This window comes from Taeniopygia guttata, chromosome Z, assembly GCF_048771995.1.
Source record: "Taeniopygia guttata chromosome Z, bTaeGut7.mat, whole genome shotgun sequence".
NCBI lineage: Eukaryota > Metazoa > Chordata > Aves > Passeriformes > Estrildidae > Taeniopygia > Taeniopygia guttata.
In genome coordinates this window covers 51289622-51307862 of record NC_133063.1, presented here as the reverse complement: position 1 = coordinate 51307862, position 18241 = coordinate 51289622, and the positions used below count along the sequence as shown (strand labels likewise).

Here is an 18241-nt window from a genome sequence, read left to right as displayed (position 1 = left end):
TGGCAGGACACTTTTCACTAGACCAGGTTTCTCTGAGCTCCATCCAGCCTGGCTTACACACTTTCAGGCATGGGGCATCCACTGCTTCTCTTGGCAACATGTTGTAGTGCCTCAGCAAAGAATTTTTTCCTAAAATCTAATCTAAACCTACTCTCAGTAGCCATTCCCCTTTGTCTGTCATTACATGCCCTTTTAAGAAGTCTCTCTCCACTTTTCTTGTAGACTCCCATTGGGTACTGGATGCCAAAATTAGGTCACTCCAAAGTCTTCTCTTCTCCGTATGGAACAATTCCAATTCTCTCAGCCATTCCTCATAGGAGAGGTGCTCAATCCCTCCAATCAATTTCATGGCCTCTTCTGGACTTGCTCCAACAGGTCTTTCTCCTTTTTATGCTGGGATTCCAGGGCTGGATGCAGTGCTCCAGGTGGGTCTCAGCAGAGCAGAGCAGAGGGGCAGAATCCCCTCCCTCCCCTGCTGCCCACGGGGCTCTGGATGCAGCCCAGGACACGTTTGGCTCTCTGGGCTGTGAGTGCCATGGCCGGGCCATGTGCAGCCTCTCACCCACAGCACCCCCAAGCCCTTCTGGGCAGGGCTGCTCTGGGTCTGCTCATGCCCAGCCTGTGCTGGTACCAGGGGCTGCCTGTGCACTTAGTTATGTTAAATTATATGAATTCTCATGGACGCACTTCTCAAGCTTGTCCAGGTTCATCTGGATGGTATCCCGTCCTTCAGGTGTGTCAACAGCATCATTCAGCTTTGTGTTTCCTGAAAATTTGCTGAAGGTGCACTTGATTCCTTCATCTACGTCATTAATGAAGATATTAAATAACACTGGTCACAATATGAACCTCTAAGGGACAGCTGCTGGTCCATATTTTCCTTGTTTCAGGAAATACAGGCCAGCTTTGAGCACCACTTCTTCCCAGGATTAATCTTATCAGGCAGATAAGAGCCTGATCCCATACCCTGAATATGAAAACAACTGTGTTTAGCATAGATTGAGCATAAGGTGAGTTGTGCATACTCTAACATGTGCAGTTTTTTGTCCTGTGGTAGAAACCTGATTTCTGCAAGATTGAAACTGAACTTAAAAATAGGTGCAGTCTAAGCTGTCTTTAAGGCAGCTATGAGCAGAACACTTTTCCATTGATTACAAAAAATCAGTGCCAATTTCATCAGTGAAAAGTTCCTGTACTAAAGAGTGTAGTAGTACAATTTTAGCTAATAGCAGTAATCTATAGTCCTTAAATTGTCTGTGGTATATAATACTGCATAACACAAGATTGAAAATCTACTGAATGGCACTGTTCCAGCAACAAAATCAGTGATCATCCTAGCTTTAAAAAAACATATATAAAGAGTAGTTTTCCATCTACTTTTTATATATGTTTCTTTAAAGCTAGGATGATTTGAATTATAACATCTTACAAAGAAATGTTCTTTGAAATATTATGAGCATTTATGTGATAGAATTAAGGTCAAATTTCTGTTGATATTACTAGAACTTTTGGTTGAGTGAGAAGAGAGAATTGCATGATACAGTCCATTGCTATTTTCTGTCAGATGATAATGACTACTATCTCCCATCAGAGTTTAGAAATTCAGAAATGGCCATATTGAACAGATGGATAACAAGCATTATGGGGGGTTTGTTTGCTTTAGTTGAGGGAGTGGAATAAGAAGAACACTTCCAGTTGTTTTGTACTGAGAGGGTGCCTTGGAAAAAGTGTACGCACATGTGAGTGTAGAATAAAGAGTAATTTAAGTGTATGTGTAATATAATGACACATATATATGTATGTGTGTAACACACACATCCTTTTACACTTGCATAATGATCTTTGGAGTTCTGGGTGGGGCTACTATAAATTTGTTTGAAAAAAACCCATGCAGCTGTTATGAAGTCATGATGGCTCTTTCAGTAGCATTCTCTTCTGTATAGGTTGGGACTGTACAAATCTTACTCAATGAAATCTGTGATCTAAGCTAGTTAGGTTTTTTATGGCATTTAAACTTCATCCAGACTGCACCAAAAATTTACCTAGAGTCACAAATCATGGTTTTGTTGAACAAGAGGCATGACTTTAATGCTTTCTCCCACAACTAAACAAGGTATAGAATGGCTTGATAGACTTTCTTTCTGGTTTCCACAGGCTTTCCAAATAAAATTTATGTAACAGACATATAAAATGAAACATGAAAATAAATTTTGAACCCACACCTATGTAGGTGTCCTTCATAAAAAAAAAAAAAAAAAGCGAAAATGTTTGCTTATTTATTGGCAGCATAGTGTGAAATGATCTTTTTTCCATTTAGCTGGGGTTAGTTCTTTCCAGACTCCTCCTGTGATTCTTCAGCTGCTCAAATATAGCCAAAAGAGTTAATCTATCATTCTAATAGGGTAAAATGATCCGAATCCTTTGGTGGAGTAAAAATTAGGTTTCTTTTTTTGGATTCTAGCTGAAATCCTGTTGCATCTGAGAGCATCAACACCAGGTTTCTGCTGGTACCCCTGCTCAAACACACCAGACACACCAGGCTTTTCGCTTGCTCAGAGGTGTACTCAAGGCAAATGCTTTGCTATATTTTAAAAAATCTGTGTGTGTGCCTGTATATGTATGAATAAGTATAGAGCTATCTAGAGTTTGTTAGTATTGTTATGAAATGTTTGCTTAGTGTCAGTTTTATTCTAATTCTCATTTGGAAATAAATAGAAAGTAAAAGCAAAGCAAAAAATATCCTCTGACAAGAAACAATAATAGACAAATTGTATAATTTTTCCATTGATGGGAAGAATACTAGCAAAATTTTAAATTCTGGTCAGAAAAAATGAGTTTTCATTTAGCTGTTGATCTTTCTATTGGAGAAGCACAGCACTTTATGGTAGGAACAGGTAAACAAACTTGCCTTAATTACTAAAAGAAAAAAGTGCATGTGGGGATATACTATCCATGCTCTTCTGAAGATTTCATCTGTGAGGGCCTAAAGCTGTAAGTTTTAGTTTTAAAACTAAGTCTTGATAGAGATGCACTCCCTGTTGACATTGTTTGGGGATCTTGCCAAAAAAGAACAAGCCAGAAAGTACTATGCAGCACAACTGGACCATTCCAGAGCCCAGTTTTGCCACCCATATGCAGCTAAAATTGTCTTTGATTTCAACCAGAAATGTGCTTGCTGGGTTGGGTCAGATATGTTATTCTGATCCCATGAACTTGGAAGGTTTCTTCACATGTATGAGGAATCTTGCATGGGAAATGTTGACTGTAATCAGCCCATGAAGGAAAAATACCTGTCTACACTATTGATCTGTATAAGCACCTACTTACTCAAGCTGTCATGCCATTCACTGCCAAAACATTTTTTTGCTTCTTCTGATTACTTTTCCCCTCACTATGTTCATCATGTATGCATCAAGTGCTTTTGTTTTCTGGCAGTTTCATGTGATTACTTGATCCTTTCTTTTCACCCATACTTGAAAAATGGCAGCTGTGCTGCACACACTGAATGTCTCAGCTGTGTAAACCCACCTGGCTCCATTTTTCAGATTACACATGCTAAGACATCTTTGTTCCATACTGATCTAACCTGCAGAAATCCAGTCCAAACAGGAGGTGGTTCCTGGAGTGCAATTCCTGCCTTTTATGGTGAGGGGTGAATCAGAATCAGACCAGAGGAGTGTAGTTTTAGAATTAGTGGGTTATTTGCATTCTTTTGCTGTTGGATACATTTCTGGTTTTATAGGTCCTGCTATTTCAAAACATTCTTTTAAATGTAAGCATGTATGTATATATATAAATATATATATGCATGCATGGCTGAGAGGGAATGAACACTGTGCTCAATCTTTCTGTCATACTGATACAAATCTAGACAGTTTCTACTAACTTCAAAGTAGTTACTAAGCCTTTACCCTGAGGTAAGAGTGAGCAGAAAGTCACTGTGTAGTAATTATAGGCTGTGTTGCAAATGAAATTTAAAGTTGTGGAGCTTAATTCCACAAAATAAAAAAAATTAAAAAAAAAAAAAAAGAAAGCATTTTGCCCTGAAAACACAGTTCCAGTGCTGTTTATCCTCAATTTAGTATATGAAGCACTACTTATTAGCAACTGATTAGGCCATTTGGTGATTTCAAGAGTTCAGGTCACACCATTTCAAAGTTCTAAATTCCTTTTCAGTGAAGTAAAAACTAATAGTGTATGATGTATTTGCCATATCTCAGTGGTAGCTTCTGTGTTACATATGGTCAATGTTGTTCTGAAATGTATATGTTTACCCAATGATGAGGTTAAAATATGCTGTATAGTATGTGTAATGTATTGATTAAAGTATTTGGAGTTCAGTGGTCTATTTAGTTTTTACTGTGCTGCTGTTTCGTAGATATGTGTGTAAATGGGATTATGGATTGTCTACGGTGTACAAGGAAATAATAATTAATCCTAAAGGAAAAGGGCAGTTATGTGACCTGCCTTAATGCATTAGGATACTATTGTTAAATCTCATAATTATCGGTTCTGTTTCAGATGTTACCAAGGGTTGCCCGTAGAGCTGACTCCCTCGCTTTCTGGCACGAAGGAGTAAAACTTGGAGCTCACTTACAGATTTGTAAATACAGAACAGGATGTTTGCCTGATCAACTGCCTTGACTGTACAAGGTGGCAAAGACATGGTTTCCAGTGTGTTGTAGATCAAATCACTTCTGCACACACACAACTGCTGACGTCAGCAGGAACTGTGATTATGTAATTGAGTGGCCTCAAATTCATCTTCTGGAATATAGTCATGATAGGAGGATGGGGATATCCTGGCTTTAAGGAAGTGCCTGTGTGCTATGCAATACTGCTCATGTCCTGTGTTGGAACATAGCTTTAAATTTGCAGGAAGAGCTTTGAACTTTGCTCCAGTGTAGGTTGGACCTATCAAAAAAAAAAAAAAATCCTTAGTAAAAATTGTGAATGCCATAGGCTGATCAGGATGGCCTGGCTTGCCCATGTACAGCGTTCTGCTTTCAGGAGTTGTGGCAGTTTTAAATTAAAAAAAAAAAAAAAAAAAACTATAATAATTCGCTGTCCCTGCAGGACCTACTTAGGAATCTCAACATTGCCTACAGGTATGACTCCTGTATGTTCCCACAGCCAAGTCTAGCTCTCCCTTCATGGTTTATATTTAAGATGCCTGATGCCAAGAGTAATTAGGATAGAGATGCTAACTAAACACAAGGAGTGTCAACCTTGTGCCTGGCTGGTTGGAGTAGGATGCCTGCCCTCCAGCAGCACATTTGCTATGAGGTCAGCTTCAGTCAGATCCACCTGAACAGTGACTGAGGGAAGGCACAAGTCTGCTTTCAAAGCCTCTTCAGTTGTCCAGTTAAAATGCAGCATCTTCCCACTTCTCTCCTTTGCATCTGCTCCGTGCTGCTTATCTGGACTTGTGCGTACACATCCCTTTACCTGCCAGGTGAATATTAGATATTTGTCAGCCTCAGCACATCATAGCAGCCCACATGGTCGTATAAGATGTTAAGTGTGTGGGGCTAAAAGCTGGAAGTGGGCCTCATCTAATGTCCCAGGATTGTTTATGAACACACTCCAAGTTATGCACACACATCCTCTTGAAGAAGCGTCGCCTTGGCCAATGAGTATCTCCTCAGAGGGAGGTGCACTTAGGGGTTTTTTGTTTCTGCAGTAAGATTGCATGTACTAATATCTTCCTTCAGCCTTTGATCCTACAAATGTCAGTTTGATTGGAAGAAATTTCTCAAGTAGCTGCAATTAGTTTTGCTGTGAAGCGGGGATCCTTAAAGCAGAATCCTGGAGTTATGTGTAATTACTATTACTGAAAATAAAAATATGTGGTAAAAACCACAATTTTAAAAAGAAAAATTGTATGGGCTTGCCAGGACAGTTAAGTTTTTGACTGCCTCAGTCATCAGTAGTTTAGTATAATCTAGGTGATGATTATTAGCATGTTATTGCCACACTGCCTCCTGACACTGTTCAGGGTCTCTGTACAGAAGCCTTATTATTCCCAGTGAGCATTAATGCATTTGAATGACTTGTCTCAGTTTTGATGGGAAGGAGGATTGTGTAACACTGAGAACATGAAGCTCCCTGTGTGTTGTGCCCACAAAGGTTCACAGAGCTGCACCTTCTCGTTTTAGGATCTGTTTAATGGTACTTTAATAAATGTTGTGTAAAAAAAATGCCTACAGTTCCGTATAGCAAATGTGAATTTTTATGACAAGAATGTGTATTTAGAGTAAAAAAAGGAATATAAAATCCAGTTTCTTTGTATTCAGTGAAACATCTAATAAAGCTCTGGTACCTGTATTCTTGTTTCATGGCTTCATTGCTTCATTTAAGGCTTTTCATGTGGGAGGCTTTTTAAGCACAATTTGGGGTTATGGGGTGGAGCCATATATTAGACACAGGCTGTGCTGTTATGTAAGACGTGTACGTGGACTGTCCCATGAGGGCATTGCACTGGGACTGTCCTTTTTACTTGGTTACTATAGGGACCCTTCAATAACACGGGATGCTGTGAGTGCTGTCCAATGGTGTGTCTGTGCTGTGAGTGTCCATGCTGCCAGGGACATGATGGGCTCTTGGCTACCTCTTTTCCCCAGTGGGGCTCTCCAGCCCCAGCCTGCCTCAGGCAGCAAAGCGTAAGCCCCTGTGGTGCAGCCTGCTGGTTCCCGCCACTGGTGTCTGGAACGCAGGGGACCACCCTTGTGCAGTCCCAGATTGTCTCATTGTCCCCTGGGCCGTCCCACATCGCTGCCTGCATTCAGCGTGCCCCACCATCGAGGCAAACCAAACCCTGCTTGCCTGCAGGTGCAATGGAGCAGACTGACTGCTGCCCCAAGTCTGGCTCCAGGACATGCCAGTGAGGAGGTGAGTCCTGGTGTCTCCTGTGGGGTGCGGGAACCCCCCTCAGAACCGGGCACAGGCAACTTCCCAGCAAGGGTGCTCTGTACGCAGGAGCAGGACCAGCTTCCAGCCAAAGCTGGGTGTGGCATGTTAGAAAGTTAAAGCCTTTCTGCATGGCAGAAGCTTGAAGTTTAAGGTTTGTGTTACTGTATTTTCCTAACAAGGCCAGAAATTTTGTTTTTCAGGACAGACTTCTGTTGCTCACTTCTCCTACTGTGTCACAGGCAGACCCAGCCCAGGTACAGTGCCCTCCTACTCATTGTGACCTCTCGCTTGGCCCAGGTGAAGGCTGCATGATGCAGGGCTGCAGTAGAAGAGGCCATGAAAGATGAGCAAGTCTCTCAGTGACTCCCTGAAGAAACCCATTAATTAAATTTGCTTGCTGCTTAAAATATCTCCCTACTTCTTCCCAACCCACAGGTACTGTCTTACCAACAGAGGCATATTATTGGTCAGTACACAGAATAAATTTTCGCAATTGCTAGAGTGGTTACTAAACACTAAATGTAGCCTTTACTTTAGATCATGATCAATCAACAAAGCTCCTATCTCTTCTTTAAAATGTTGGAAGTGATACCAAATTTTCATATGGTTATTAAAAGCTAACCAACATGCACACAGAGGAGTAAAAATTGCAGCTTTTGGCAGTGCTACCGGACTAGAGCATGTGGGGGGTGGTACAAATTGCAGATGGAGCTGGTCAGCTGGAAGGGACATCAAAAACGGGGTTGAGTTTAGCATGATGGCTCTTAGTACTTTTACTCACACATCCAATAGCAAGTGTTCAGTCTGGACAAACTCTACAGGCATCCGTGGTGGCAAGGGGCAGGGGGATGTGGGGGTGAGGTTGGCAGAGGAATATGCCCACAGAAGCTGCCTGCAATCTTGGAAGACCCAGTTGTTCCAGTCTCCAGCAGTATTTCATACCCTTGATGCCCTAAAGGCTGGAAATAAACCCCCATAGACTGATATCTATAGAGCAGGTATTTGTTTATTGCAGTGCTGGTGGTGAGGGGGATTTCTCCTCCTAACTCACCCACCTCTGCCAAGTGCTGTGGTACAGTAACTATTGCTCAGTGTCACTATGTCACTACAATATCATCACATACACCCCAGAACTAGTTTATATAGTATGATCTCATGGTTATTAGTCCTTTTGCACTGCACTTGTGCCTCCCCAATCTGGGTGTCATTAGGGGTCTTTGATGAAGACTTCCAAGGTCTTCTTCACATCTGAACTTTTCAACTTTGCCATCAGAACACGTGCAGTTATGCTGTTCCTTGGTCTGTCTGGTCTTAACCGGCCTGAATTCTTTGTTTTGTGGCTAATTGGCTTTGCACTTGCCATTTTCTCATTAGTACTATATTTATCTATCTCTAGAGCTATCCACCTGGCAAGGTTTTTTCTTCTTTTCTTTATCTATTCAGCATAAAGAAACTTGTTAACCTTATACTAGCCATTACATTGTATAAAAAAAATTATTTAAATTATTTATATCAGGTTGTATAGGCATAAAAAGCTATGATTCAGGTTATATAAGTATCAGGTTATATAGATACATAAAAAGTCATTATTTAGGTTATATTGGTAATCAGGTATCAGGTTGTACTGGTATCTTAAAACTCAAGCTATATAAGCACCTTGTAACTTTGATCTAAGTTACATAGGCATCAGTCTTTAGCAGGCCAATGTGCACCAAAGTCAATACAAGCATCTCAGCTCCCTCATCTCTGGAATATATTGCTTGTGCAGTCACACATATAATTCCTCCAGCAATACCCACCCTGGTGTTCCCACCTTAGACAAATTACAATGAACATCAGAGACCTTGGAAAGGGAGAGGGGGCTTACTGGAGAGGGTGAGGATGCACTTGAAGACCTGACCCTCTTTTGTCTCTATCACAATCACACAGATTCAGCCCAGCCTGAAAGTATGGCCTGGAAGACCTACCTGAGCACCATCATATTTGAGCCAGATGAAGACAAGGAAATAAAGAAACGTAAAGACTGAACAATAATCTGCAGGCAGGTAGGAGTTCGCAGTGCTTCTTGCTAGCCATTTCTCCCTCACAGCATTCTGATTGAAAGGGAAGAAAGATTAAAAAAACTCCTGCTTGATTTACAGGGTACACATGCTCCTTTCTCATTAATGTCACATCATCTATGCAGATACATTTTGTTTCCTTGTTCCTGTACAGTTTCCAGGGTTGCAAACATTCCTCATTGGCCAAACTATGGTCTGAACAAACCACTTCTTTCCCTGAGTAGCCATCACATTTCTGAAGCTTGTAAAGTTTCTGAGGAAAAATTTGAGGCCATGAGCTGGGGTGTGTTTTGGATATGTCAGGTGCCACACTGGTGAAACAGCCAGGATAGATCCTACCTAGGAGTACAAACCAAACAAACAATCAATCAAACAAACAAACAAACAAAACACTGTAGTCTAAGTCCTCTGGCTTTGCTTTTCTAGAAAATCAGAAACATTGAACCTGTCTCTCAGTTTGCATTCAAATCCAGGAGGAAGGGGAGTCATGTTATTAGGTGATACCTGCATGAATTCCTTGTTCCCAAATTTCCAAACCAAGAACACTGACAGCAGTCAGGGTTTGCCACTTTCACCTTTCTCTAGTGCTGTACTCATCAACCTCGCAGTCATCTGCCACAAGTCAACAGAGATCTTGTAAAAGGTTTTAGAGTGTTGGTTTCTTAATAAAAAATCACCACATTATTTTCCTGCAGTAATGGGAAGATTTGCCCATGTTCATTAAAATTTGACCCAAAATCTGAACAAACTTCTTTTCCGTTGTATCATGTATCTGCAACTGTATAAATACATCTCTGCTTTTCCTCCAGTTACAGCACTGAGAAATAGAAAGCATGAAAGCTGTTGGAAAGAAAACATTCTAGGTGTACCTTTACCTTCTTTAGACCTTCTTGCTCATATAGAATTGCTGCATGCTCCCAAAGTGGCCAATACATTTTAATATTTCCATTGGGATTGTTTCAAAAATAAGTGTCTGTTTTTTATATCTTAACTTAAATGAAATATGCAATTAACAGTGTATACAAACAGCAAATGCTGTGGTCTATTTTCCAGGCTATTGAGAAATGTGGATTTGTCATCTCTCTGTCTACCTTTCAATCCTCTATTGACCATTAGCATCAGCACTGAAACAAAATGAAGCAATAAAATTCATTTGCTTTGACTTTCAAGAAAGCAAATCACAGTAGGAATCATGGAGAAAGATACAGGAACAAAGTAGAGCACATCATTATGTATTCATCCAGGCACCATCAATACTAGTGCAGTTTGGTTAGCCAGTAGTAAGGAGCATGTGGCAGGGCTAAAAAGGCTCCATCAGGGCAACAAAGATGAGCAAGGTTACAACAAATTTCCAGCTCAGGAAAGATGAAGTCAGGACTCCTTGGACTGGAGATGAGGCTGGTAGGAGGAGGTATCATAGCTGGCTATCAAACCACGAGTGTCATGGCTGCAAGTGGTGTCCCACAAGCAATAAGATGAGACATCACCCGAACCTTTCCAGAGGCATGTCTAGAGCAGACAAAAGGGGGGGGAGGGGCGGGATTTCAGCTGCTGGGTAGCTACACCACAACACTTCTTACCATGGGATGCTGGGAAGGGTGTTGAATGTTTCATCAGCCTGAAGGAAGATTAGGCAGATTCATGAACAATAAATTTGTTGCAGGTTGCAGATGTGGGAATCCAGGGCTTCCCTCTGGCTGCCCTGGCAGGTCTGGGACCCTGGCAGGGGGTCAGGAACCCCCCTGGACAGAGCCCCGAGAGACACTGTCTGTGATCTCTGTCCATGGAGAGGAGTTTTCAATCTTACAGGATGAATTACAAGCTTTGAGTGTTTGATTAGAGTAATAATTAAGTGTGACACGGGTGCAAAAGTAAAATTTTAGGTTTCTAGATTAGGGGTTCAGAGGGGACAAGATGGAGGAATTGGGAGTGTCTTGTCCTTTTCTTCCTTCTTCATGCCCTCCATGTTTCACTGTGGTGTTGGCATTTTTCTATTGGTTTAAGCTGGGGACACACTATTCCACATAGATGATAGATATTGGCACATTATTGTAAATATAGTACACGTAGTTTCTGGTATATAATGTTTGTAACATCCCACTGAGGGGCAGAGCCCCACATGCTGCCCTGCAGGATAGACCTGCGGCAGGGCAGCAGAACATGTTAGAGATAAGCAAGAATAAACAACCTGGAAAACAGCACAGACGAATTATGGCTTCTTCTTTGGCAACGGGGCAGAAAGACAGAGACTTTCTACAATCTCGGAATCACCAATACCCACAGATTCCGACACAGAGACAGTGGATTTTTCTCACAAAATTCCTGTCCTGTGAATAGTTTGGTGGTGGGGCAGTGCTCAGAAGCAGTTTTTTCTAACAGAAAGAAACAAATACAAATAATGCTAAATAAGGTAATCTTTCACACAAATCAAAATCTGATAGCACTTGTCTAGTGATGAATAGAAAAAAAGTTAATTCATAGTTGCATGTGAAGATAAACTCTGTTTGGATAGCGCCTCCTTGAGCACCCTTCTGATTTGTTATCATAGGGTTACAGAATACTTCAGCTTCATTTATTTGCATATTTAATCCTTCCTAATACCCTTGGCTAGACAGGATTATCAGGTGCTGAAAACACTTCCTGGGAGGAAAAGATTCTCTTGTATCTTCGTTCATCTATTTGATGTACTGATTTTCATAAGACTGTCTGGATATTTACCCAGTCCACATTTGGGTGACAGTAGTTTTGTGGGCTAAATATTTGTGCATATAATGTAGACCAGAGTGGAGAGCCAGGAGTACTTCATTAGCTGAAGTCACAGCTTGTCAAACAGCCTGGTATCAAGCCCATCCACATGCCTTGTTCCACAGTCCAATCTGACAAGCTATTGTGTCTTTCTGCTCCATGTTCAAGGAAACAAGGACTACGATAGCCTTTTCCAGATCAAAAGCAAGTTTCCACATGAAATGCTTCAAGGTAATGGACTACATAGTTACACAAACTGCTAATCATTTCCACAATTCATGGACTGGCACAAAATAGCAGCACTGCAATTAATCAAACATTTTGCAGATGAGTTTGTTGCCTACTTGAATTACTGCATCACTAAAGCTCTAATATGGTCGGATCAGGTGCTTTTTTTTGTAATATGCGGATTATTACTCTGTACATCTGTTTGTGCAGACAACACGGTCTGCAAGAAAATCATGTAATCTATATTCTCCTTACTACAACAGTTAAATGAGCAAGCTAAACCTGGCTGAAACTTTTTGTACATCTGCATAATTGGCCTGTGTATAGCGGGGAAGGCAGGAGGAAGCTTTTTTAAAAATCTTCCTGCAAAATCTGACACTACCACTGGAAGAACTGACCACATAGTCTGAACATTGTGATTTTGAACATTGTGACTTTCAACATTGTCATTTTGAGCCTGCAAGCTCAAAGCAGAGTGGGATGTACAGGGCAGGGCCATTAGCTGCTCCCTCTTTGGCAAGCAGCAGGGCCAAGCTTGTGTATGTCAAGGCTACTGAAAGCTAATGGGGGCTCTTACACCACATGTTGCTAGCAAGTGCTGAAGTACACTTGATGTTTCAGCAAGGACTATGGATGGTTACATCCACTGCAGAAGAGGAGCATGAAAAACCCAGTCAGCCATTACAGAGTACTTAAGACACAAGAAATTTAGGCCTTTGGCTTTTATTGGCAATAATTTATTAAGAGTTAGTGCCCTGGGCTACCCATCCACTCTGTCCAGAGGAACACAGATCAGGTAGGATCTCAAGTTTCTAAGGGTTCAGTTAAATGGCTCTGATTTTATAAAATTTGGCTGCAGTTTAGCCTGCTTGGGAGGAATTGGTGATTTTAAACCAGAAATAGGAGCAGATAAAAGCAAATGCAAATACATCCTTCCTGGGCTGTTTGCTGGTTGGGGGGCAAGCATGGCTGCTGCTGCTCTCAAGTATCTGTCATTTTCTTTCTGCTTTATTTTTAATTAAACCTTGAGTCCTCAATTAGGGCTAAAAGAACTTGACAAAGAGAAATGTAAATCAAAAATTTGTGATGAAGCTGCTTTTCAGCTTTCAGGGCTGTTCTTTCTGTATGTTGAAAGCATCAGTTGTGCAAACGCTGCAGTTAACAAATATGCATGTGTAAAGTGCCTTAATTTGCCAGTAATCATAATGTTTATCAAAGGAGAGCTCTGAGGAGATTTTCCTCTGATGTTCTCTTCATGCAATGAAGATAAGATTTTGGATTGAATAAATACAACTCTTATAATAAAAAAAGAAGCTTAATTTGCAGAGGTTTTTGGGTAAGAAATCAAGTTACTGATATTGAGAACTTGCATACACTTTACTAATTATTCAGTGAACCCCCTGCTCCCCCTGCTACTTTTTTTTTAATTGGTCTTTTTCACAGACATTCAAGAGAAATCTCTTGACCTTCAAAAAGAAAATAAATAGCTTGGAGCATTATGCTCACAATTTTGTAATAACTTTCAATTCCATAGCACTGAGCAGAATAATAGAGAATTGGACTGGAATGTCTCACTTTTCATATCAAAGAAAATGCATAGACCTGCTACTGCTGCAAGGCACTCTTTTCTTCTCTTTCTTGCGCCTGATGGACAAAAACTGGACAAAAACCTTATGCTGTTAACCAGTGGTGTGCCATGGCAGTGTTTGGCAGCTCCTATTATGGCATTTTAGTATTGCTTGGAACAGGTGAGTGGAAGAAATTTTTTCAGTGGAATTCCATGGGTCAAAATATCAGCATTAACTTTTCCTCTGTTTTATCTGGTGGGACCCAGTGCACATTCAGAAATAGTTTATTAATAAATATATAGTATAATAGTATATTAATAAATATAAATGGGTTTTAGTCACATGTTTGTAGAAGTTCTTTCTTACCTAAAGGAAAGTGGTAAATACTGTAGCATTAATTGTCTGAGTGCCATTTTGATACTTTTGGAATTTATCCAACCGAATTGCAAGAACTTTGTCCATTTTTTTGTAAAGCCATGTAAAGGAGCTAAACCATACTACATTTACAAAGAATTGTCATTAAGTCTATGTGGTTTTATTTTTTATATATTTTACTGTCTCAGAATAAAAGAAACAGTGATTCTGCCCCATAAGCATCATGCATGCATAAGTATAAGTACTTTCATGCACTTAAAGGAAAGAGTGGACCTCCTTTAAAGAGGAATTGTCCTGTGTTTTTGTAATTTACAAGATTATGTATTAATTTGGTGTTGTTTTTCTTTTTTTCTATTTCAAAACTTGTTTCCAGAAAACACATGCTTTTTCAGCACAAAGTTGCTAACATGTCTTATGTTAGAGAAATATTTTTGTGACGCAAGATCACTGGGCTTTAGCCCCAGGCAGCTCCCCACAAACAGATCTATGTGCCAACTGGTCTGAAGCTCTTCCATTCTCTCCTCCTGGGGCTCTTTTATGTTGTGTGGAATACTCAAATACTGATAGACGGGGGAAATAGAATATCTTGATTCTAATCCATACTGTCCTAAAAATTGGACAAGTTGGAAAGGAACAAAATGGTTTCGGGATCTTTGTGTTGTTATTTTGTGATTAAAAAGGGGATGGGTAGCTTCTGATGAGCAAAGGAGAAGAGAGGACAAAACATATTGGTCTACTGATTTTTTCCCATACATCTTTGCTTGAATTGCTGAACAAAACCCCTGGGGCAGATGGTTTAGGTCACACTGACCTTCCAAAGAGAAAACCCTCTGCAAGCAGATGCTGATTCTGATATGTATTTGCATACCCTGTTTGAGGGTTATCTGCAATCTTTTTACAGGTAATTGTCTTGTGCTTGCCTCTTACAGCATTTCTGGTGTAGGGTTGTGCCCTGGTTATGCCCTTTTGCCTTGGGCATTGCCTTATAGGCATTTACACCTCTGCAAAGTGCATAGATAATATGCGTGCTTTAATTTGCAAACACTTTGTATTCACTTGGAAAAAGCATAAAGCCTTGGGGATGGGAGCTTCTCTGTGGATTTTTTTCAAACAGCTGGGGACAGCAGTGGTATAGGCTTGTGGTCCCACACATGCCCAGTTGCCCAAGGGTGAAAAGAAGAAGCCTCCCCATCTGCTGGAGGAGGCTTTGCATCATTTTGGAAAGATTATTATGTTTTAAAGTACAATATGACTGTCAGTTTCTACACCTTTGAGCTGTTTTTAAAAGTAGCATTTTCCTTGACTCACTGTATCTAAGCTGTGTTATTTGAGATCCTGTTAATTGCTTATATTTGATGAAAAGGGCTCTTCTATTTCTTCACTGTACCTCAAAGTTTGTCTTCAAAGGGGCAGCTCGCTCTCCTGTCTGGGTAACACCTTTCTGATAGTTCCCAGTCATGTCAGGATATCAGCATGGCTCCACAGCAAGTCCAGGTGCCCCTGTGTTGCTCCTGTGTGTTCAGATGGCAGAAAGCATATTTCCTTTGGAGCACTGTCTCCATGCAACACTGATCCTGTTGCTTTGAAGGTGATGAAGTGTGCAACTCTGAGCATATTTGTGTGTCACTGAAAGAATTTTCAGTAAATTCAGGAGAGATACCTGGCTCTGTAATTAGCTCATTCTTCAGACTAAACTGAGGCTTGTGCAAATCTCATCCTTTAAGGACTCACTTTCGAGTAATTATAAAATCCATGAGGTTCTGTTGCTGTTACTGAAGCAGCACATGTATTAGCTTATTGTCTGGGTCTCATCTGTGTTTATGTCTCATGTATGTTTAATCAAACTGAATTCATCCCCTTGGGAATCATCAGTGGTTCAAAATATTCCCTGTCAGACTGACCTGCATTTCCCATGAAAAGACTGTTTTATTGGTATTGATAGTTTTACAGAAATTTTGCAGTGGCTAATTGTGAACTGAACCATCCTCAGACATCTTTACTGGTTCTTTTATTTTCTATTTTCTTCTATTTTGCTAAAGTCTAGCATGGAATTTTTTCTTCATGGGAAGTGACAAGAAGACATCTACTTTCAGGATAGTATCCCCTCCTTCTCTGTCCTCTCCCTACTCAAAACTGTGCTAGTGAAACCAAAATGCACTGAATTGTGATAGCATTTAGAGGATCTTGGTTGCATCAGTCTGTGATAATTCCTTTCTTAGGGTTGCTCAAGGATCAAATAATGTGAAAAAGGGTTTTTGAGAAACAAAGTACGTGTGATGTGAGCAGCTGTGAGGCTGTGGGCACAATTTACCTTAGTGCCACCAGCCAGACATTGAAACCTCTTTGTGTGGTACTTTGAACAAATCAAGACTTAAATCAAGATGAGTTTCTGCTTTACAGCAGCCAGCAGCCCGCAAAATCTGACATTAAGAAGCCAAATGCAAGACATACTTGTCTTGTCCTGAAGTCCATAACTTGCTCTGCAAGTGCTCAATGTATTATTTCCAGTGCCACCCACTGTTAAGGGTGGCATGACTTGTTTTTTTATGTTGCTGCTTGATTCAGCAGTGTTGTGACCTAAAATGATATTGCCATGTCCTACAAAGCACAATAATTCTTACACTGATCCGTACAGTCTGACCATATGGTAGCCTTGGACTTAGCACTGGATACTAAGGCAGTAAATAGCAGTGTTTGCTTCCCCTTAGGGAATCAGGGAATGATGGTGGGTCTGCAACTCACACTCCTGAGTGCAGATAACAAGGTTCTGCAGATAACAAGGATCTGTAAGAAATCACAAGGTGATTTCTTACAGATCTGTCTTTCATGGTTATCCCCAACAACTTGAAAAAGATTGGTTATTGCTCATATTTATAAATTCTTAAGTGAATAATGCACTGAGACTTCAAGTGACATTTAAGAAACTAAATCAATATTATAGTAACACATCTTCAGCATTCTTGCCTTGTGTTAGGAAGAAAACAGTGAGACTGGCTATAATAAACCTGCATGCATGCTCAAGGCTGTATTTTTATCAAGTAAGTTGTGATTCCTCTTGGGAGAATATTCAGCACAAGCTCCCTCTTGTACAGCACTGTGCTGAATGTGTCTTACAAATGCACCATATATAGTTTTGGTGATATCTTGCTTTATTTAATCTAGTAGTCCTAAAACTCCTTCTGTATTACATCATCTTTCATTTTAGTCAGATTGTGAGGGTTCTAGAAAGGGCAGTCTATATGCACAGCTACCATGAGGCACCAACTAGTTCATGTTTAAATATATAGCTCATATTTCGGATAATTTTTCTTTTTGCTAGGCCACGGATTCTTCCTTTTCTCAACTGTTCTAATTCTCCCACCAGGATTTTATGGTCATCAGAACAGTAAAACAAAATTCCTGTCAGTAAAGCTGCATTTCAGCTAGTTCATTCATAAGGAAAAATGAAGCTGAGTTAATGTGGTGATACAAAACCTTTTAATTTATGCATCTTGTTCAAAAAGAAATAAAATTCCTTCACGAGCTTGGTCACACAGAATGTACTCCTCTTTGCTGTCATAAGCTTCTCTAAACTTACAGCTCCTACTTGCTCTACTAATCCCTCCTCTTCATAGTTGTGGTTTTTTACACTCATTGAGTCTGTCTGACAGAGCTAGAGAAGCTTCTCATTTGATTTGCTCTTATTTTCTTAATAATAATAAAAAAAAAAATCCAGCCAGCATTATCAAAAAATTCCAGAATAATTTTAAAATGAAGAATCCTTTACTGTTCTTCCCAATGTCTGTTTAGGACCTTTCTTGTAAGCATGTGTAGCAGGTTGACCCTGGATGGGTGCCAGGTGCCCACTCAATTACTCTATCGCTCCCTTTCTCCCTGGGACAGGGGAGAGAATAAGATGGTGTACAACCAGCAGTTTTATTACAGCAAAAAGAAAGAAACAAGTGGAGATCTGTGTGTGCAGGAGCTAAAGAGGAAAAAGATCAGTCTCTACTTCCCATCAGCAGCAATGTTTGGACATTTCCTGGGAAGCAGGACTTCAGCATGCATAACAGTATCTCCAGAAAGCGAACACTGAAAACTCACTAATGCCCCCCCTCTTCCTCCTCTCTCCCTTAGTTCAAATATCTGAGCTGACATCATGTGGTATGGACTAGCCTTTTGGCTAGTTTGGGGCCTGGCTGTGTGCCCTCCCAGGATCTTGCCCACTCCCATCCCCTTTGGTGGGAAAGGGATGTAGAGGGACAGCGCTACTTGGCAGTAGCCAAAACACTGGTCTGTTATCAACATCCATTCAGCAACAATACAAAGCACAGCACTGTGAGGGCTGTAAACTTTACTTCAATCAGACCCAAT

General features: G+C 40.5%; 1 protein-coding gene across 1 annotated transcript in view; it reads left to right on the top strand.

Moving 5' to 3' along the window:
• The window catches only part of PLCXD3 (phosphatidylinositol specific phospholipase C X domain containing 3), a 92823-nt gene extending 86496 nt beyond the window's left edge, over positions 1-6327 (top strand). The window contains exon 4 of the mRNA XM_041711154.2: positions 4522-6327. Within this exon, the coding sequence (XP_041567088.1) occupies positions 4522-4544 (23 nt within the window). The 3' untranslated portion in view covers positions 4545-6327. The remainder of the gene's footprint in view (positions 1-4521) is intronic.
• Positions 6328-18241: the final 11914 nt, after the last annotated feature.